We start from the raw sequence: 21,971 nt of genomic DNA on the forward strand, positions 1-21,971 counted from the left end.
CACCTCACGTACGTACGTACGTACGTACAGTCCTGGCTACTGCAGACACATTCAATTGCATCGGCCAAAAATGAGGTTGGGGCATGCATTTCAGTTTTACTCCAGTACATACCAGGCCTGACCGGCCATGAATAAAAATCACGGGCGCGGCAGCCGCAGACAAGGTAAGCGCATCACCAGGGCGCATGTACGTGAAACCTCGATTGATCTTTAGTTTACTCCCACACCAACATCACAGGGGTGCTCTCCCCGTCAAAGAAAAAATAAAGTAAAATAAAATCCAGGGGTGTTCAGAGCTAGGCGTGCACACCATACAAACAAAGCCGAAGATAGACCCGCCGCAAAATCCATCCAAGACCGGCTGGCGCGCCGGTAGCTCCAGCACCCGCCGGCGTGCGTCTTGTGCTGTCGGGCGCCAAAGGACATCTCCCATTCACATCTCCTCCTGGGTTCGTCCTTAACTCCTTATGTTTGCGAGGTCTGGTTAATGAATTTTGTTAGATCAATGAATTTGGTAGTTTTTTTTTTGAGAAAATGATTCGCATTTATGGAGGCGACTAGGGAGCACACATGTGCTCTCCAGCGTTCCCGAGCACACAGCCAAAAAAGAAATTTTTTTGTCTTAATGCTATGGTTCAAAAATTCACCATAAAAAAGTCAAGATCTTGTCCCATGTGTAATTATTTTGTGGGTTTAAAACTTTCAAAAGGTCATAATTTTTAAACCGAGCATCAAAATAAGATCCGTTTTCAACATTACGTTTCTGACGATGAGCTTTTCAAAACTAAATCCCATATGCGTATGTTTTGATGAACTTTTTTTTTCTCAAGCAACTTTGGTGCCACCCAGAGGCAACTCTTGTACCACAGTAAGCACCTTTTGGTTAGGATGTGTATCATGATCATCTATCATCCCAATATCCTTTTAAGTTGGCTATGATGACATCAACTCGCTCCTATTTCGACCACGCAGATCCTTCTGTGATAAATGTCAGTGACAAATTGGGAAAAAAAATGCTCATCCCTTGCAACCCACCTCCGCCCATTTAGCAGAGCATTCTTTCAGAATAAAAATACACAACCAAGTCAAAATACATCTATGATCAGACACACATAGCAACAAGTTTCAGACCGGTAAATATACACGTACATGATACATGCTCACGGCTTCAGGAGCCTAAAAATCCATTGGATGGTAAAAAAAAGAAGAGATACATAGAAGACAAAGAATCACACAGATTCATGAGTGCATCAACCACATGACAAGAAATTCCATTGATTGGTCTTCCTCCTGTACAGTTGCTTTGACAGAATATAATCAAGGCTGGAATTAGTGTAGCAGCAGCAACAAATTGAGCGCTAGGCTAACAAGTCAAGATCAACATCCCTCTCTAGCAATATGTAAGCAACAATCTAGAAGCGCGCGCGCACACACACATCAAGCACACATCAACCACGCACAACACAGCTGGATCAACTCACGCATGCGCACATCAAGCACGCGGCTTCGGTTGGTGCTGATGGCCGTTAGGTTCATCCGCCACTGCACTGCCGGAGAGATGGTGGACGGCGGGGAGCAGACCAACAACTGCATCCGGACTTTGGAGCTGCGACATTATCAAACACCTGCTTGTGATCATTTGATGGTATCGGTATCTCGATGTAATTTTTATTATGTTTGAACACTGGTATAAGGTTTGGACTTTGGAGCCGCCCGAGTCGCCCAAGGAGGGACGCAGGGGCGAGCTACCAAGTCAACCTTACCGACACATTCGCGGAGCTCACTAAAGGGAGCATGCAATGCAGCAGTGGCCGGCTCAGAGGCATGCACGCACCAATGCACTACTGATTTTGTACAGACCAGACCTGAGATACAACACTAGTGTCGTGCGCGATCTGGAGCTGCCTGCCTACATGAAAACTGAAATCCAGCAGCATACGTACAGTTTTTGTACACTACCCAGCGAGGCGTCCTCGATGCAGGAGCTCTTCAGCTAACCTGCTGGCCGTTGTAGGAGTAGTAAATTGACACCTCTTGCGACAAGTATTTATGCACCATGTCCCCGGCCTGCATGGCCGAACGAAGCAAAAAAGAAACAACAATGTACCTGCAGCCGCGTCGAGATCGGGCAAACTTAGTAGTAACAGCCATAGATCAAGGCTGAACCATGCAGCTGCACTTACAGTCTATCTGTGTGTTCACATTTATAAATTGTACGCTTTAGAGTTGGATTATGTATTGTAGTAGTGTTGATCTCTGTATTTGGATGGATTACATGTGACGGTGGGGGTTGCATTCACGCACCTGTATGGCTTCAGTCTTTGTGATTTGTCATAGCACCTATGGACTTAGTATCATGTCATGCACACTTGGGAGTTCACTGCACTGGAAGCTAGCTAAGTTAGCAGCAGGCCATGCTATCTAGGGAACGGAGATGAGAAAGGTGGTGAACCAAGAGCCATGGTTATTCTACTTAACCTGATGCTGGGACATTAGAGTAAAGCAGGGACAAGTAATGCACTTTTTGTCTCTCTTGTTCCAACCCATCATTAGGAACAAACAAACCACAACCAAACAAGCGCAGTGGAGATAGATGCTTGTCCCAGATGCTGTGCCAAATCCTCTCGCTTTTCTCCTTCCTGAAAATAAATGGCATCCTCTCACCTTTTGGCTTTTGCCTCTCTTCTCCCCAGGGAAGCTGGACAATCATCAGGACCAGGACCCGAATTAAAATATGGTTGTTCTCTTGCTATTCACTCCTCACCATTGACGTCCATGGCTCTGCGCCCCTGCCTCCATCTGCACGGCTTTCAAAGCGCAGCGCACTCCCAAAATTAACCTCTGGCAATTGGGGCCACCGAGCCGGGTGTCCCACTTGTCCGTGAGCGACAGGATGCAGTCGGGTGGGAACCACCACACCACACCACACGCAAGGTTATCAAAGGCAGAGCCCCATCCCCAGCGCGTTCTTCCCCGACCAGCTCACACCACCCAACGCCGCGCTGAACAATGCGATTCACTGAGCTACTACCTCGCTCTCCTTGCTGATACACCACCGCCTCGCGACCTCGCCTCGAGAGCCCAATGGCCGCGCGCATGACGCGGCGCCCTGCCGTGTTCCTGCTCCTCGCCGCCGCCCTTCTCGCGGTTGCGGTACAGCCGGCGGCAGCGACGCTGCATCCGGTGGACTACCTGGCGCTGCAGGCCGTCCGGCGCGCGCTCTCCGACCTGCCGGGCTCCGGCTTCTTCGCTTCGTGGGACTTCACCGGCGACCCCTGCGGCTTCGCGGGGGTCTCCTGCTCCGGCGATGGCCGGGTCGTCACGCTGGCCCTCGGGGACCCGCGAGCCGGCGCGCCGGGCCTCTCGGGCGCATTCCCCTCTGCCGCGCTCGCGCGTCTCTCCGCGCTTAGCTCGCTCTCGCTCGTCCCCGGCCGCGTATCCGGGGGGTTATCCTCCGCCGTCGCGGCGCTCCCGTCGCTCCGCTTCCTCGCTCTGTCTGGGAACCTCATCTCGGGCAACCTCCCCGGAGCATTCTCCCCTGCTCTTCGGACGGTCGATCTCAGCAAGAACTCCTTCTCCGGCAAGATACCCTCGTCGCTGCTCCAAATCAGGAGTCTCCGAACGCTCGTCCTCTCCCACAACTCCCTCTCCGGCGAGATCCCCAAGACAGTGAGTTCGCCGCTGGTCCACCTCGACCTTAGGAACAATCGCCTATCCGGCGGCGTACCGCCGCTCCCGATGACGGTCGTGTACCTCAGTCTCGCTGGGAACAGGCTCTCCGGCCGCGTGGGCGGCGTCCTTCGCAGACTGACGAGGCTGTCGTTTCTTGACCTCGGCGGGAACTGGTTCTCCGGCGAGGTGCCCGGAGAAGTCTTCTCGTTCCGGATTGGGTACCTGCAGCTGCGCAAGAATGCCTTCTCTGGCGAGCTCCGGCCGGCGGGGCGGTTGCCTTCGGGCGCCACGGTGGACCTCAGCCACAACGCGCTATCCGGGCGGGTGCCGGCGGAGCTGGCGAGCGCGGCCGCAGTGTACCTGAACGGGAACAAGTTTGCTGGCGCGGTGCCGGCGGAGATTGTGGCGGCGGCGGAGGGCGGGCGCATGCGGGTGCTCTTCCTTCAAGACAACTTCCTGACCGGCATCAGCGTGCGCGGCGTGCCGTCGAGCGCAGCGGTATGTGCACACTGGAACTGTGTTGCGCCGCCGCCAACCGTGGTGGCCGCGTGCCCGGCCAAGGGCGGCAGGGGCCGGCGCCGGCCGCCGGCTCAGTGCGGCGGGAGGAGGGGGTAAGGAAGGAAATGTTTTAAGGCTTTTGGGGTGGTTTAGTGGGTAATGATGGTGTCATAGCTCATGACACAGGTGAAAAACCAATTTTTGGTGTATATTTTGTGATCTTCCTTTAGATATACGGCCGTAGTTTGTCAGTTGTACACGTGTAAGGTGGATCTGGTGTGTTTCAGTGTCAGCGATTGCGATTTACACAGAGAAACTTTGTGCAAAGAAATGTTCGGCCATGCTATGTTATCTCTACCGATTTGTTGCTCAATGGTTCGAATTGTTACAAAGTGCATCTCTGCAATTTCGATACGGAGGGGTATTATTCTGTACATTGCAGGACTGAAGAATAATTCAGCACAAACTTGGACGTGGGGTGCTACGCGGTTTCAGAATGTAGCAACTGTGTGTTTTTGTTTTTTCTACTTCCAAACTACTGTACCAACCACCCTGCACAACTAGGATTCGAGACCAAATGTAGCAAACCAGATGTATTGTTCTTCTGTAATTTGATGGCTTGGGTCAGAAACACTACCAAAGCATATTCTCATGTGAACATGGCTTACGCAAGTTAAACAACAGCTCTCATCCCTTTTTCACTTGTTCTTCCCTCCTTTCTCCTTTCCACAACACGCTGGGAAGTGGAGAAGAGCTGGGAAGTGGAGAAGAACTCACGAGAATGATCTACCGTTAGGGCATCTCCAACGATAACCTAAAAAAAAACCCGCATCCCTGTCCGCGGACATGGATGCGGGAGGCGGCCATCCAACGTTAGCCGCATACATTTTCACAACAACTCAAATCAACCGGACGAAATTCGTGCAGGATTACATGCAGACTCGGCCGGATTTCATACAAACATGACAGATTTCATACAAACCAGACACAAACGGTTACATTTTGGATATATATTTGACTAAAAAGTTAAAACTATGTGCACGTACGGTCGCGCAGAGCTCCACTCCCACGACGCGGATACACTACACTAGTCTATGGTTGGCCGCATAGAGCGGTTCCGAATCCCGCAAACCTCCATCACTGGCTTGCGAGAGAAATCGCGTCCGGACCGCTCCACGGCCAGTCGGCGTTGAATGACATCCGCTGTCCGGACAGTTACGGGAGGTTTGTGAGTCCGCCTTGAAGATGCCCTTAACAGTCTCTCGTCTCGGATTCTACTTGTCGATCTTGCTTTCTGTCTGTATGTGTGTGTTTTCAACCTTTGGACAAAGCTCCGAACAAAGTTACAGGATCTTTTCACTTTCTGCATCATGACCTCTACCAAATCTTTCCTTCGCCCACAGAGCACTAGATGAGCAGAATGATGCTTGTATAGTTATGTACACAAGAAGGCAGCAATTATGCATGTCTTGGCATTGGTGTTCTGAATAATCATCAAGGTGTACTTACTTTCTGCATGCACCATCTTCTTCTTCTTCTTCCATGGACCAAGCCTGTGCAATTATCCATGCCTGTTAATCTCTGGCAAGTAATTAGATGATGGATTAATCGAATGATGTTCCTCTTGCTAATAACATGCGCACGCGCTGGGGTTCAGTTGCAGAGAGTGGCAGTCAGCTAGGTGAGTGCTGTGGCAGTGCCATCTTTAGCCCTGCATGTCTTGGCGTTGCCGCTACGCATGGCTGGATAGGAACTATACGTACTCCTCCGTCGTGGCTGCGCCGATTCGCCCATACGTGGCATCTCCTCTGCTCTGGATGCAGTTGACCAGCTACGGATGCACGCCGGCCCTCGTCGACGACGAAGGTTCGCCGCAGATAAGCCCGGCGAGGAAGGAAGGAAGGGAGGACGGAACCGTAGCATGGCCATTTCTGCCGCGGGCGAAGGTGTCGAGGGCAGCATGGCCACTGAGTGTGGCCATTTCTGCCGCGGGCGAAGTGAGGGATGTTGATGAGGGATGTGGCTTGGCGACTAAGAGCGAGGGCACTTTGCATGACTTCGCCGACCTGTTCACCGGTCTGACTCCAATCATTCAATGTTTGTGTCGCCTGGTCAATGCGAAGAAGATCAAGAAGGTCAACCGGCGGATCAGTGCCCCCTTGGGGGATAACCATGCAGGATGTTAGTTGCTAGCACGTGCTTGTTTCTCCGGTGGCCGTCTTTTTGGAGTAGTCCGCTTGTGGTTTCGCGGGATGGCTTGTTCTTGTGTGCCATCTGCGGTATCTCCGTTGGTTTTGAGTCTTATGGGTTTTGACCCTTGATGTATCGGTTTTCGCCCGATTTTTCATCAATTAACTTAATTAATGAAAAGGCAAAGCTTTTGCCTCTGTTTAAAAAAAAAAAGACGGAACCGTCACCTGCAGGCTGCAGCCAAGCCACCGACCCACGAGAGCGACGCCTCGCCATCGACGCGTGGACTCAGTTTAAGGGATCCGTCGACCAGTCTCTGTCTGACTGTCTCAAGCAGGCAAGACGACGCGTCTAAGCAAACCGACCGGATGCCGCGTACGTATGTGCATCTCTCTATAAGTAGACGCTCGATTGATGCAGTTTCCACTCCATCCCGTTCTGTCCAATCCTAGCTGACGTCCTCCTCATCCTCTATCGTTCTTGATTTGTATCCGTTCATCCCGTCAGAACTCAGAGGATCAACAGAGCATTGTTCTGCAGAGTTTTTGCTAGCTCTTCCTGCGACTCGATCATGAGCTACCAGCAGGGTACGTACCAAGCTACCAATAGAAATCACCAGCGAGCATTTTTGGTTCATGAATTCTGAGTGATCTTTTTGTTTCTTCCGGTTACGCAGGCTACCCGCCGCCGGGCACTGCAGCAGCGTACCCTCCGCCGGGCCACCAGCAGCAGGCCTACGTCGCGCCGCCGCCGGCTATGTACCAGCAGGATCAGCAGTACCCTCCTGCCGGCGCCGACACCACCAGCCGCGGCGGACACGGAAACGGCGGCGATGGCTTCTTGAAAGGATGGTAATTTTTCTCTCTCCCCTGTTCTGAATTCTCCCTCGTGTCCGTAGCCTCATTTCTGACGAACTGATACTGATCGTCTGCTTCTTGTGTTGTTGCAGCTGCGCGGCGCTCTGCTGCTGCTGCCTCCTCGACGCCTGCTTCTGATCCACTTCGTCCCATGTTTTTCGACCGGCACGATCAGACGTGGCATATACTGTAGATTATAGAGTATCGTCATACTTATTTTGCTTCTTTTTTAAACGTGGTTCATGTGTTGAGTACTAGTCCCAGAACAGGAATTTTTTTTTGAGAGGCAGAACAAGATTTCTTGTGTGATAAAAAAAAATTAACAAGTTTCTGTGTGTGATAGATAGACATGTGAGACTGATCTGATGGCCTTATGGAATGTATATTTTCTTGGTGTTTCCTTTTTAAATGAAATTCAGGAATCTCGTCGGAGACCACCTCCAAAATAAAGTACAATCCGGTGGCACATTTAACCACCTTGCAAAGTTCATCACCCACGTGTGCTTTAGCTAACCTATGAGCGGCAACATTTGCTGTCCTTCTCACCCAAGAAACCTTCCAGTCTTCATAAGCACGCAGCATACCTTTAATTTCTTCTATCACCGGCCCTGCGACAGAGAGATTTCTCTCTTGATTATTGAGCATACCTACAACGGACTTGCAGTCCAGCTCGACGTGGATTCTTCAGAAATCCATCTCTGTCGCCACCTCGATAGCTCTCCGACATGCCAGCATTTCTGAAGTGTGGGTTTTCACTTTTCAGAGCTCGAGCTCCATGGTACTCTCATGCACAGTAAAATTTAAAAAGTAAAAAGATCCAAAAAATCTGAAACTTTGTAAGAGTGATTGTGACCAAATGTTGTAATTTCTAGCAAATTTTTGTGGCCAAATAACATTCTAGGAGCCTGTACAGAAAATAAAAAACTATTGGTGCTCAAACTTGTGTGCACTGTTGAGCAGAACCTTTTTTTTGAGCTCGCCAGACGTCATATAGGCACCAAAGTTTGCAAGCACTTCAGTTTTTTTGGTCATAAACAATGTCACAAAATTTCAAGATTTTTTGAATTTTAACTATTTTTATTTTACTGTTCATGGGGGTACCATGGAACTCGAGCTGCACTACCACTTTCTGGAATCTCGGTTATCTCTGGATCAAAGGAATGACAAAATAAATGGCAAGCGGCGACTTTGAAGGCGTCATTGTGATCTCTGATAACTACGGGGCTGTTTGGATTGCAACCATTGCCTGCCATGCCAAAATATTGCGTCATATGGATGTCTAGACGCCCAAACCACCACGGCTCTCTCCATATATTCTGACGCCAAATCATGGGCGGATCACGGGCGGGTAAAACCAGCGCCAATATTTTGGCAGCCCTTGATTTGGTCAGGCGAGCGTGGGCAAGAACCAAACAGCCCCTACACCACCACATACCCTTCTCGCCAAATCTGGACACCGTCGCATCATAGCTGACCTTCACCCATCCAGGCACCGGCGTGTTCCATCTCTCCGTCACCGGCAGCGTACTCGAAAGCACACGCCTCACCTGCATTGACCTCCATTCTTCCATGTGTGTGCACACCAAATTCATTATTTCATGTGGAGGAGCTATGCACTTACCATCCTTTGCATCATTCCGGGGCGCCAACCACAGGCCACAGAAACTAACTCGCATAAGTGCTCTAGGAGTCATTCTACACCGGTGGTGGATTACCACCGAGACTCCCTTTTCTGAACGCAAGAGTTTCCAAAATAAGGCGGAGTGCCGACACGCCCAAAAGCGATGATAGCTTGTCTCCTCTCATCCATGCGCGACACAAAAGACTCCAGCCTTAATTCTACGGCAATGAAGTTCACACCCGACCGCCAGCCCGTTCCTCATAAGCCTCCACATATGGATCTTCACTTTATTTGGCGCGCAAGTGTCCCACAAAAGACAACCAACTCTTGTGGTTTCCAACAAATAAGGTAGACTTCGGTCATCCAGTCTTCACTATGTTCATGGCCGTGCGTATATGATACGATGCTGGTCGTACCGTGAACTGGCTACTTTTTGTGTAGTTCCAGGCGACCTAGTCTATCATTCTCGGGCCTCCGATCACTATCTGCTTTATGTCTTGCGCGTCATCATGGGAAAACATGTTGTCCACCCTCTCCTCGTCCCACCTCGTGTCGTTGGCTATGATCAAGTCAGAAACCATATTAACTCCATGTACCCCCTGAGGGTTTCAGACTGCCTCTCCTCAGAATCCAATTATCATGATGGTTGTTCACTCTCGATCCATCTCCTATACGCCATATAACACCCACCCTCGACAAGTCATGTCCATGAAGGATGCTTTGGAAGGTGAAAGAGCCCCCCCCCCCCCCCCGCCGGACACGCCGCATTCATGATCATACCCTCCTTGAAATAGCGTTCCTTTAGCACTCTCACACAAAGAGAAGAGGGGACTTGTAGAATTCGCCAGGCTTGCTTTGCTAGTAATGCTTGGCTAAAAGCTTTCGGGTCCTTGAAACCAAGCCCTCTAACTCTATTTGCCATACATATCTTATCCCATGCAATCATATGCACCTTCCTATCGCCATTCACTGCATCCCAGCAAAATTTCAAAAAAATCGAAGTCAGGTTCCGACACATTTTCTTTGTGAGGTGAAAACAACTCGTGGTGTAGGTTGGTGTGTCTTGAGCACATATTTGATGAGTACTTCTCTTACATCTTTGGACAAACCTTGACCCTTCCATCCAGAAACTTTACTTTTCGAGCATTCAGTCATATATTTGAAGGTGCCATCTTTTGATCTATCAACCATTGTTAGGAGTTGGGACACCCAGGTACCTCTCGATCAAAGCTTCAAATTGAATTGCTATGGCCTGATTTGAGTGCCCCTTTGTCCTCCTCCTTGCAACCCTTACCAAAGAAAATTGATGACTTTTGGAGATTAACTTTCTACCCAGAAGCATCCTCATATTTTCCTAAGATGTCCCTTAGGGCGTCCAAGTTATATCGTGAATCTTCCAAGAAAACAACCTTGTTGTCTGCAAAAAGCAGGTGAGTAACATGGGGGCCGGTGCTCCCAATATTGATTCCCTTTATAGTTTTGTCGCTTTGCGCTTTTCCTCAACAGACTGAAAAAACCTTCAATATAAAACAAAAATAGATAGGGGAGAGTGGCTCACCCTGTGAGAGACCTCGGTATGGAACAAAACTCCTAGTGCAGCCCTCATTTATCTTCACTAAATATTTTTTAGATGTAACACATCTCATGATCATTGAGATCCAACCCTAAGCAAACCCAAATTGTGCCGACATCAGTTCCAAAAATCCATTCTACCCTGTCATATGTCTTCATCATATCCAACTTACCTACACACAAAGGTTTCTTGCACTTCCTAGTACTTATGGCATGAACACACTCGTATGCCACAAGAACATTGTCAGTGATCAACCTCAAAGGTGCTTTGTTCTTCAGATATTGGAATAGGCAAAATCACCTTAAGCCTATAGCATGACATAGCGCCAAATAGTGGCATGAATGCTACAGTCCAGGTAGAGTTTGGAGGCCACGCCCCAGGCCGCGGCCCAACCTGCTGGGGGCCTGGCGCCGCCACTGATCATCTAGGCCAATGTCTATACATCTGATGGGTGCTCCCAAGCCCTTTTCCACATTTGTGACTAGTCCCATGATGTCCTCGATCTTTACAAAATGGAAGTAAGTGATGTCCACGTCCTCCTTTAAGAAGGCCATAAAATGGCAACACATCTGGATATAGCGAAGTACGGAGGTATGCTGTAACACTCCGCATGTAACTTGCCATATTTGTAACTCCGACTCTTGCCATTTCTGGCTATGTGTTATGATTTTCCCTCCGTTGTCGGGTTTTGTCTTTCGTTTTGTATTTTGTCATGTCATGCATTTTCATATCATGTCATCATGTGCATTGCATTCGCATACGAGTTCGTCTCATGCATCCGAGCATTTTCCCCGCTGTCCGTTTTGCAATCCGGCGCTCCTATCTCCTCCGGTGCACCCCTTTCGTTTTCTTTCGTGTGCGGGTGTCAAACTTTCTTGGAATGGACCGAGGCTTGTCAAGTGGCCTTATTATACAAACCGGAGACCACCGGTCAAGTTTCGTTCCATTTGGAGGTCGTTTGGTACTCCAACGGTTAACCGGGCATCCGCAAAGTCCATTTGTGTGTCCAGCAAAACCCCCCTCCAAAACCAGCCCAAAACCCACCAAACTCTCTTCCATGCTCTAGGTCGTTCGATCACGATCGTGTGGGCGAAAACCGCACCTCATTTGGAGCCTCCTAGCTCCCTCTACCTATTTATATGTGAGACTCCCGAAATACAACCGCAGTCCAAACCCTAGAAAAATCCTTCCGCGCCGCCGGACGCGTCCGTACCCCGCCGGACACGTCCGCCGCCGCGCCCCGACGAATCGCAAGCTGCCACGTGGCATCCGGCCACATCCCTCCGCCGCCGGCCCGCAGGCCCACCGCCGGCCCGCCGGCCCACATCGCCGCCGCCCTCGTGCTCGCGCCCTTCGCCGCGCACCCGCCGCCGCCTCGCCTCCCGTGCGCCGCCGCCACACTCGCCCCGCCGCCGCGGCCTCTCCGCCGCCCGCCGCCGCGGCCGCCCCTCCTTCCTCCGGCCTCCCTCCGCCGGCGCCTCCCCGCGCCATCTTCTTCCCCCGCGCCGCCGTCCTCTTCCTTCGGTCGCCGGCCCGAGCTCGAGGAGCACGGCAGATCTCGATCCCGTTTGACTAGAGGTTGACCCGTTTTTCTCCCGAAATATTCTAAGTATTTTCTTTTCTACAGCAAGTGCCTTTGTTCGTATAGCTATAACTCCGTGCATGTAGCTTCGATTCACGCGTGTAATATGTCAAATTGTTTGTCTCGTGATGCTCTTCATTTTGTTCAATTGCACCATGTTCATTAGAGGTCTTCTTGATGCCCAAATCTCTGTTGGAAGAGGGCTAGTTGCTGTTATTCTCTGGTTCTTGACAGAACTTGGAGATTTGTCATTTTTGTATCATTTAATCTGTGCATCTTATAAGCATGAGCTCTACATGTGTTTTGAAGTATACCATGCCATCTTTCCAGGGGTGTAGTCCATGTATTTTTGTGATCTCTGTGGTGACTAGCACAAGCATGCAAAGTAGGCCCCGTAATATTTCTGATTTCAGGGACTTACTGATTTCTCTTAAGTCCTTGTCTGCTGTAATTTTGTTGCCATGTAAACTTGATGCTACAGAATGATCCATGCATATTTTGGAGATGTTCATTAAGGATGTTTTGTAGCTATAGTTGTAATTGACCCATTCCTGCAATTGTTTGCAATTATGGAGTGCCATAGCATGACTCAATCTTGCTCTACTTTTGCTATAAAATATTTCAGGCAGATTCTTAACATGATATGCAATTTTGCCAAGCTTATTGTAGTTGATCCATACATGCTATGCTTGTGTTCTTGCCATGAATAGCTTCATAAACATGCCTTCTTGCTGTAGGTATGCTTGGTTTGTCATGCATTGCTCTGTAGTGAGTGCATCAAGCTCACAAATAGGCCTATATATTAATATTTCTGCCATGCTCTGTTTTCTGCTAAGTCGGAAACCTGATAACGAAACTTGCTATGTTTACATGCTTGCCATCATATCTTCTTGTCCTTTTTGGCTTATGGTCATAAAGGGACTTTTGTCATGTGCATTTAGTAGAACACTTCCATGCCTTGCTTTTCTATGTTGAGTTCCCGTAGCATGTTGATTTCGTGCTCCGAACATTGCTACCTGATGCTGTTTACTGCCATGTCCAGTTTTTCACTAAGTCTGTGAACCTGTAATCTTTTGCACTTTTGCCATGCTTGTTTGAGCTTGATATGTTGGGAACTAGCCGTAGCTCAGTGTTCATCTTTTGTCAAGCATCTCCTGTAGTATACTGTCATATGCTTTGTTGCTATGTTGGGGTGCTGTAGCATTGTTGCTTGTTGCATTCTAAGTGCTATCTTGCTGTTTATCGCAGATTCGTGTCATTCTTGTTTTGCTTGCCATTTGCAAACCGTGCATCCGATTCCGGTGATCTTTATATCGATTTCTACCGAAATCATCTCATCTTTCCAGTGGCATGCTTGGTTTGCCAAGTTACTGCCATGTTCATCATTTTCCTTCCGGAGCACGCATATGCATCGCATATCATATCTTGCATATCATACATGTTTTGCATCATGTTGCTTGTGCATTTCTCGTGGTTGATTGTGGTTCCGTTTGCTTCTGTTCTTGTCTTGGGTAGAGACGGGAGACGAGTTCGTGAACGAGGAACCTGTCGAGTACGCTTACGAGGATCAAGCTTTCGACAACTCTGAGAATCTTGCAGGCAAGATGACCACCCCTCGAAATCACTTCTATCTTTGCTTTGCTAGTTGTTCGCTCTATTGCCATGCTCCGCTACCTATCACATGCTATTTCATGTCTCCCATTTAGCCATGTCAGCCTCTAACCATCCTTTCCTAGCAAACCATTGTTTGGCTAAGTTACCGCTTTTGCTCAGCCCCTCTTATAGCGTTGCTAGTTGCAGGTGAAGTTGAAGTTTGTTCCATGTTGGAACATGGATATGTTGGGATATCACAATATCTCTTATTTAATTAATGCATCTATATATATTTGGTAAAGGGTGGAAGGCTCGGCCTTATGCCTGGTGTTTTGTTCCACTCTTGCCGCGCTAGTTACTGTTATACCGGGATTATGTTCCTTGAGTTTGCGTTCCTTACACGGTCGGGTGATTTATGGGACCCCCTTGACAGTTCGCCTTGAATAAAACTCCTCCAGCAAGGCCCAACCTTGGTTCTACCATTTGCTACCTAAGCCTTTTCCCCCGGGTTTTCGCGAGCCCGAGGGTCATCTTTATTTTAAATCCCCGGACCAGTGCTCCTTCGAGTGCTGGCCCAAACCGAGCGATGTCCGGCGCCCCCTGGGCAACCAGGGTCTATGCCAACCTGACGTCTGGCTCATCCGTTGTGCCCTGAGAACGAGATATGTGCAGCTCCTATCGGGATTTGTCGGCACATTCGGGGGCTTTGCTGGTCTTGTTTTACCATTGTCGAGATGTCTTGTAAACCGGGATTCCGAGACTGATCGGGTCTTTCCGGGAGAAGGTTTATCCTTCATTGATCGTGAGAGCTTATGATGGGCTAAGTTGGGACACCCCTGCAGGGTATTATCTTTCGAAAGCCGTGCCCGCGGTTATGAGGCAGATGGGAATTTGTTAATATCCGGTTGTAGATAACTTGTCACTTGACCCAAGTAAAATACATCAACTGCGTGTGTAGCCGTGATGGTCTCTTCTCGGCGGAGTCCGGGAAGTGAACACGGTCTGAGTTATGTATGACGTAAGTAGGTGTTCAGGATCACTTCTTGGTCATTGCTAGTTGACGACCGCTCCGTTGCTTCTCTTCTCGCTCTCTTTCGCGCAAGTTAGCCACCATATATACTTATTGCCGCTGCAGCTCCACCTCATTACACCATTCTCCCCTACAAGCTTAAATAGTCTTGATCTCGCGGGTGTGAGATTGCTGAGTCCCCGTGACTCACAGATTCTACCAAAACAGTTGCAGGTGCCGACGATGCCAGTGCAGACGATGGGGTCGATCTCAAGTGGGAGTTCGACGAGGAACGTGGTCGTTACTATGTGTCTTTTCCTGATGATCAGTAGTGGAGCCCAGTTGGGACGATCGGGGATCTAGCATTTGGGGTTGTCTTATTTTCATCTGGATTTTGACCGTAGTCGGTCTATATGCTTGTATTTTGGATGATATATGAATAATATTTATGTATTGTGTGAAGTGGCGATTGTAAGCCAACTCTTTATCCCATTCTTGTTCATTACATGGGATTGTGTGAAGATGACCCTTCTTGCGACAAAACCACTATGCGGTTATGCCTCTAAGTCGTGCCTCGACACGTGGGAGATATAGCCGCATCGTGGGCGTTACATATGCCCCCTCTCTCTCAACCTTTGTAAATCTCTATTTGTGGTCACAACATCAAGAATCTACTGAAGAGGGTCTATGTTAAGGACAAAGAGGAGAGGCAACAAAGGACCCCCTTGCCAGAGTCCTCTTCCGCGTGGAATGGGGTATCCAGGTGCCCCATCGAGGAGAATCTTGGAGGCTGAGGTGCGCCACAGAGCAGCGACCCAATTCTAGAAATATGAGGGGAAGCCTTGCTTCTGCACGAGGTCTAACAATACTGCCACTTGACAGAGTCAAAGGTATTCTTGATGTCAAGCTTTAAGAGCATAGATGGATTATTCGTCCTTTGCAATCTTCATGTATAATTCCTAACAAATATGAAGTTGACATGAATGTTTCTAGTCTTAATGAAGGCACTATATGAGGGTGTTCATGAAAGAGGTCATCTTGGCGACACCGATATTTATTAAAACTACGTAAGTTGAAGAGGGCCCTATCCAAAGACTAGACCGTCATCCATGGTCAGGGAACCCCTCCTTAACCATAAGCTCTAACAAGGTGGAGGGGTGAGGTCGTCATAAAAATGTTCATGCCCTCCGGTCTTATAATTCGTTAGCTTGTTTGTTAATTGTTACTAGACCCCAGCATAATACTCGTGCTATGGTGCGGCAGCAAGGTTGCTTATGGCGGGCAATGCCGTGTGAACTAGCAGCGAGTTTGCTGCCCTTTGGGTCTCGGTGGGTTGGGAATTCATGATCTACAATGAATGGGTGTCGCTCTTTGCACCCGTTGGCTTTTGCTCCAGAAGCCAGACCCTTCCCTCCCTTGGCACCACCTCCCTTTCAACCACGACAACGACATCCGTGCCATCTTTCAAGCTTGTACAACATGGCATGTGGGAGACGACCGCTCATGCCTGTTTTGAGAACATCACTGGTTACTACGGCATTCGATCACGGAGATCGCGCCGGCGGTGTTTTCTATGATTCCAAAGAGACAATGGAAGCGACACACGGCTGCCGAGGGCATCTACGGGTGATCTTGGGTGCAAGACATGCATGGCTCTCTCTCTCTCTCAATGGAGGCCACTGTCTAATACATCGAGTTATGGACGAGTCTTTAGTTTCCTCAGTTATCAAATGAACCTGACCAACTCTCATGGAAGATGACCGCCACTCTGTTGCCTCCTGCTACTCGGCGATGCTTTTCGGCTCCACCACGGCATATTGATGGCAGCTCAACTGTAAGTCTTGGGCGCCATTGAGAACCAAGATCTTCGTCTGGCTCGCTCTCCAACACCGGTGTTGGACAGCCGACAAGTTGCTCTGACGTGGACTACCGCATGTGCCAAGTTGTGTGCTTTGCAACCAAGTACCCAAGACTATGCAACACCTGCTTGTGGGCTGCCCTTTTTGGCGACAAATCTGGCATGAGGTCCTCTCTTGGTGCTGGGTGGCGACTCCTCCTGGTAGCATTCAACGAAAGCCGCTTGCTTTTGTTGAAGAAATGCCGACGTTCAAGAAAACTAGTCTATGAAGTTAAAACGCCGCAATGACACTTCACAATCACTCTGTTTCATAGCCGTGAACAGAAACAACATTTCATACGTTAGGATTGGAGGGGAACGTTTGGTTCCTGGGTACAAATGTACCCTATATGAAAGAAAATTAGCAATTCAACAAAAAGTCAAAAATTCCTGAAAATATTTTTAAAATAAACTTGACCTTTCATTGTACTAGTGAGAAAAGTTCCGCAAAAAAGAATCCTCTTTGACTTCTTTATATGAAGTCAACGTTGGTTTTTTTGTGAAAATTTATATGCTAGTGCGCAAGTAAGTTAATCTAAAAATACTTTTGAACTATTTTGACTTTTTATTTATTTATTTAAAAAAAACTCATATATAAAGTGTATATACATGCGGGAGCCAAAGGTATTCGAATCCCCGTTAGGATCGCACCATCCTCCCGTGTAGGAAGCGTAGGAGAGAATTGTCGTCGTGGCATGCACCCGATGTTCGTCCCCGCGTGGCATTTCCTCTAGCAGTACTTCGATGCAGTTGACCAATGCCAACCCAGTCAGCAGTCAGCACGCCGGCCCTCGTCGACGACGAAGGTTCGCCGCAGATAAGCACGGCAAGGGAGGAAGGAAGGGCGGAACCGTCACCTTTGGCCACCCACCGACGAGAGCGACGTTGCAGCCATTGCCGCGTGGATTTCTTCCTTTAATCTAAGGAAACCGTCAACCAGTCTCCGTGTCAAGACGGCGGCGATCGACGCGTCTAAGCAACTCACCGGATGCCGCATGCGCGCGTGCATCTCCCTATAAGTAGACGCTCGATGACGCTGTTTCCACTCCATCCCGTTCTGTCCAGTCCTAGCTAGTTCCTCCTTCCTCCTCTCCTGATCCTGATTGGTATCTGTTAGTTGCGTCAGAACTCAGAGGAACAGAGCATCGTTCTGCGGAGTCTTTGCTAGCTCTTCCAGCAACCCGACCATGAGCTACCAGCAGGGTACGTACCAATTCCAATTTCCTTGTGTGTAGTCATCTTTCGCTACGGTTCGTAGGAATCGCCAGTGAGGAGCGACCATGTTTGGTTCTTGAATTCTGAGTTTATTGTTCTGTTTTATTCCGGTTACGCAGGCTACCCACCGCCGGGCACTGCAGCAGCTTACCCTCCGCCGGGCCAGCAGCAGCAGGCCTACGTCGCGCCGCCGCCGTCCACCTACCCGCAGGACCAGCAGTACCCTCCCGCCGGCGCTGGCGCCGACACCACCAGCCGCGGCGGACACGGCCACGGCGGCGATGGCTTCTTGAAAGGATGGTATAATTTCTCTCTCCCTAGTTCTGAATTCTCACTCGTCTCCGTAGGTAGCCTCAGTTGCAATTAACGAGCTGATAATGATCGTCTTCCTCTTGTGTTGTTGCAGCTGCGCGGCGCTGTGCTGCTGCTGCCTCCTCGACGCCTGCTTCTGATCGACTTCGTCCCATGTTGTTCCACCGGCACAATCAGGCGCCGCATGTAGAGTGCATTTTGCTTCTTTTTTGTGTGCGGTTGACGTGCTGAGTACTAGTCCCAGAGCACGATTTTCTCGTGTGTCATGTGTGCGTTGTTTTGTTTCCATTCGTATGACTCAGATAGATATATACATGTGAGATGCATCTAGTGGCCTTATTCAATGCCATATTCTCTTGGTGTTATTCACCTTGTTGGCTGTGCTGAGTGAATTATTCACAGATCGAATAATTTCATGATACTTGTAGTGAACTGGGTGCAGTTAACATGATGTTGCAATGTTGTTGATCCATCTGAATCGTACACTAATTTCACAAATCTCCAAAAATGGGTGCTCGGTTTCAGTCTCGCCGACAACCGAAACCTGAATCGTACAACTACTATAAAAAAACCAGGAGGTCTGGTTTCAAACACCAGCAGCCAGGCAAATAAAGCATACCTTGACAGCGAATGTTGTTTCTTAGTAAGAGCAAACCAAACTTCTCCAGCACACCGGCCGCCATATCTACTCTCCTGGATATATACAGGAGGTGGCTAAGCCCATTCATATGCTGAGAACACAAAAAATGCACCACGCTCAGGAAGTTTGATCTCTCTAATAACCAAATAAAACACAATAATTGCAATGTCGATTTTTATAACTACAACGAACAGCTAGCCAATGATGCAGGTCAAAGGGCAAGATGAATAAAGGAGGCATAATTCACACTCTGACAAGTAGACTTGCTACTTGCACCATCAGTTTCTAACACCGCAGGTTCACCGTTCACATCGCCAAGAAAGATACAGGCATACTGAAAATTGTACAGATCCAAGCAAGGCTGCCTACAAATCACATTCAGTGAACGAAATCATGTAGCACAACATACATATTCCTGAGTTCAGGCGCACTGGACCAGTCCTTTAAGGCAAACAGCCCCCAAAGTACGGAGAACGCCAACCAGTGCATCCATTTCATCACCAAGTGCTCTGCGACAACAATTTGCATGTTAGATCATCAAAGACAAACGAACACATACAAGCAAATAACTCCCAAACTATCTGCTACCAATGTAGTGCCCACTACAGTTATCACAAATATAACCATTAACCGCAATAGGAAGCCTACATATGTTCCCGTGACTTTCTGCTAATTTAATTTAATCACTAGAACATTTATGTGTATGTTTTGAAAGTATAGAAACCGAGAGGAAACCCAAATATAATGTCTACTCATTGCCTACATGTTCTTTCAAATTCGATGCTCGTACTCACTGCAAACTTCTCCATATTAAAATATAAGACCTTTTTTGACACTGTCATAATGTCAAAAGGCGTCTTATATTTTGATACAGAGGGAGTAATATATAATGAAGCACAAATTTTAACTGGGTCAGCTTTCTGTGTCTCTCTTCAAGTCAAGAAACCAAGTCGAACATAATAAAATTCAGCAAGATTTCTGTGTTTCTCTTACAAAGTAACATACTTCCAAATGGTAAGCTTTGCTAGTCAAGTAGTGTGTGACTTGACATTTCACCTGTTCTTTTGGCTTTAACCAGAGAAATCAAAGATACCAAAATAAAAATTTCACACATTAAACTACGAAAAACAAAAACAAATGGAAATTAACACCGGTTAAGGTTGTTGTCAATTGCATACTACACTGGCCTAATCAAATCATTCATTTCCTGCACTACAGCTCACCCAAATGTTTTATCTTGAGCTGACTAAGATACTACTTAGGATATGAATTCGGAACATTCAGGAAGCAGTATCACCAATGCAGCAGATAGAAGTGTAAGTGGTGAATACTCAGTGCTGCGAACACTTACCCAAAAAAACAGCAGCAAACATCCTACTGGTCCATGCTGCAATCACCAGCATCAGCATCAGCCTCAACCTCGTCTTCTTCCTTCTTCAGTTGCCCACAGGCATTGCACTCAAATACATGGGACAGCTCACCGTTCGGTAAGGGTGGCAACGGCGCAAGCATGCCATAGCAGTCCTCCCGATCACACAGATACCTCACAAAGAAGAAGGCATGCGGGAAATCGTCTTCATCGCCGTCACTCCCTTCCTCCTGCTCCATCCCCTCATCACCACCATCTTCAGCATCCTCCTTGCCATGCTCCTCTTCCATGGTGTCATCCCCATCACCGGCATCATTATCGTCATCAAACTTCCACTTGCTCTCAATCTGACACCGATCACACTCACACCGGAACCCATAATCCTCCAGCAGCCTGCATTGCCGGTCAGCATACCTCCAATTGGCTGCGAAATAGCTGATGCAAACCTCTTTCCCCTCTGTTATGCCATGGAGAGCGCGCACGACGATGTCCGTGTTCCCCGGACCCGGCCTGTCGGCGTAATCGAAGTGGCAAGCATTGGGCAGGCAGTCGTGGTTGAGCAGTGACGCGCGAGGGTACACCGCGCAGCACCGCGCCTTGCGGAGCTCCAGCGGCACGTCGGGGCGGTACGGCTCCAGGATGGAGAAGCTGTTGGTCCTGTCCTTGGAGAGGAGGGCCGCCGTCAGGTCCGGAGAGAAGCCCGCGGGCAGCATGTGCGGCGGCGCCACCGACGCCACCGCGGCGTGGAGGCTCGCGGCGTCCTGCTGCTGGCTCGGGGAGGGACCTTGCGGAGCCGAGGAGAGAGAGAGGATGGCGCTGAGGGAGGGCTCCTGGAGCGAGTAGGCCGAGAGGAGGAAGAGCAGGGGCTCCTGGTGCGCCTCGGGGGCGGCGGCGAGGCCGCTGGAGAGCGCGGCGCAGAGGAGGCGCGGGTGGGAGGCGGCGGCGCAGGCAGGGGAGCAGAAGGCGGCGGCGCGGCAGGATGGGCAGGGGGTGTGCGGCGGTGGTGGGAGCGAGCGGAAGCAGGCGGAGCAGTAGGAGGAGAGGGAGGCGAGCGAGGACGGGTAGAGGAGGATGGGCGACTCGGACAGGAGCACCTCGCCCTCGAGGATGTCGCGGGCGGCGAGGAGCGCGCGGCCGCGGCCCGGGAGGTCGGCTACCCTGAGCGTGTCGCCGGCCATGTTTGGCAGTGCCATTCCGGCGGCGGCGGAGGAAGAGGAAGAGCAACCAACAAGCCGCTGGCAGAACGATGGCCCTCTCGCAGAGTGAGAGCGGTGCTCTTTTCGGCTGCTCCGTGGGCCGGAGTGGAGTATTTGGCAGTCCACTTCGCTGCATTAGGGTTTCTGATCCCGTATTTCCTATACGACGCTCACTGCGTCAAGTTGTCAGCAAACGCACAGAGACAAGAGAGCTTGCGATGGAGTGGGCCGGCCCATTTAGCAGCATAGTGTTGGTTTTTCTGAAACGGTTTTTTGGGAACCGTTTAGGGCATAACTAATGCTCATAAGCTGGGCGCTAGAGGAAAATAAAAACTAAAATATTAGCTTAACGTTTGTGTTACCGTCTATATCTTCAACGCTAATAGCATCAGGCGCTATAGAAACTACGCAATCGCTCATTTGTACTTTCTTTGTAAACGCTCTTATATTTTTTTACACGGGAGTATAACATAAAGGCCAACAAGTGCAGGAAAGGGAACGTCTAACCGCTCTTTGTCTTTCTCTATCCCATCGCTTTGTCCTCTCTCTCTTTGTAGCTCGCGGCTCACCTCCGACGCCGATACCTAGCGCCATCGGACGCTGCCCACACAACATATTCTCCCCTCCGCACTACGCGGCACGAATCTCTCCCGATAGGATCTACCTCCCCATGAACAATTTGGTGCCACCAACAAGGGATTTCCCTTCCTAGTTGGTCGCTATGAGGATCATGCACCCCCTCTGCCA

The 21,971-nt window shown here is 49.4% G+C and overlaps 4 protein-coding genes across 4 annotated transcripts; 3 read left to right on the forward strand and 1 right to left on the reverse strand.

Moving 5' to 3' along the window:
• Positions 1-2,921: 2,921 nt before the first annotated feature.
• Positions 2,922-4,501, forward strand: LOC123168595 (probable inactive leucine-rich repeat receptor kinase XIAO). Its single transcript, XM_044586481.1, has one exon. It carries the CDS (start codon positions 3,085-3,087, stop codon positions 4,285-4,287), a length of 1,203 nt encoding a protein of 400 aa, XP_044442416.1. The 5' UTR covers positions 2,922-3,084; the 3' UTR covers positions 4,288-4,501.
• A 2,252-nt stretch (positions 4,502-6,753) lies between these two features.
• LOC123167652 (cysteine-rich and transmembrane domain-containing protein WIH2) lies at positions 6,754-7,673 on the forward strand. The gene is made up of 3 exons (XM_044585485.1): positions 6,754-6,947; positions 7,037-7,211; positions 7,310-7,673. Exons 1-3 carry the CDS (start codon positions 6,932-6,934, stop codon positions 7,353-7,355), a joined length of 237 nt encoding a protein of 78 aa, XP_044441420.1. The 5' UTR covers positions 6,754-6,931; the 3' UTR covers positions 7,356-7,673.
• A 9,764-nt stretch (positions 7,674-17,437) lies between these two features.
• LOC123166495 (cysteine-rich and transmembrane domain-containing protein WIH2) lies at positions 17,438-18,384 on the forward strand. The gene is made up of 3 exons (XM_044584305.1): positions 17,438-17,695; positions 17,827-18,007; positions 18,114-18,384. The coding sequence occupies exons 1-3, from the start codon at positions 17,680-17,682 to the stop codon at positions 18,157-18,159; spliced, it is 243 nt and encodes an 80-aa protein (XP_044440240.1). The 5' UTR covers positions 17,438-17,679; the 3' UTR covers positions 18,160-18,384.
• Positions 18,385-18,866: 482 nt separating this feature from the next.
• Positions 18,867-21,321, reverse strand: LOC123166494 (histone-lysine N-methyltransferase ASHR2). Its single transcript, XM_044584304.1, has 2 exons — positions 20,011-21,321; positions 18,867-19,168 (listed from the first exon to the last, which is right to left on the reverse strand). The coding sequence occupies exon 1, from the start codon at positions 21,219-21,221 to the stop codon at positions 20,034-20,036; it is 1,188 nt and encodes a 395-aa protein (XP_044440239.1). The 5' UTR covers positions 21,222-21,321; the 3' UTR covers positions 18,867-19,168; positions 20,011-20,033.
• Positions 21,322-21,971: the final 650 nt, after the last annotated feature.

This window comes from Triticum aestivum, chromosome 7D (genome assembly GCF_018294505.1).
Source record: "Triticum aestivum cultivar Chinese Spring chromosome 7D, IWGSC CS RefSeq v2.1, whole genome shotgun sequence".
NCBI lineage: Eukaryota > Viridiplantae > Streptophyta > Magnoliopsida > Poales > Poaceae > Triticum > Triticum aestivum.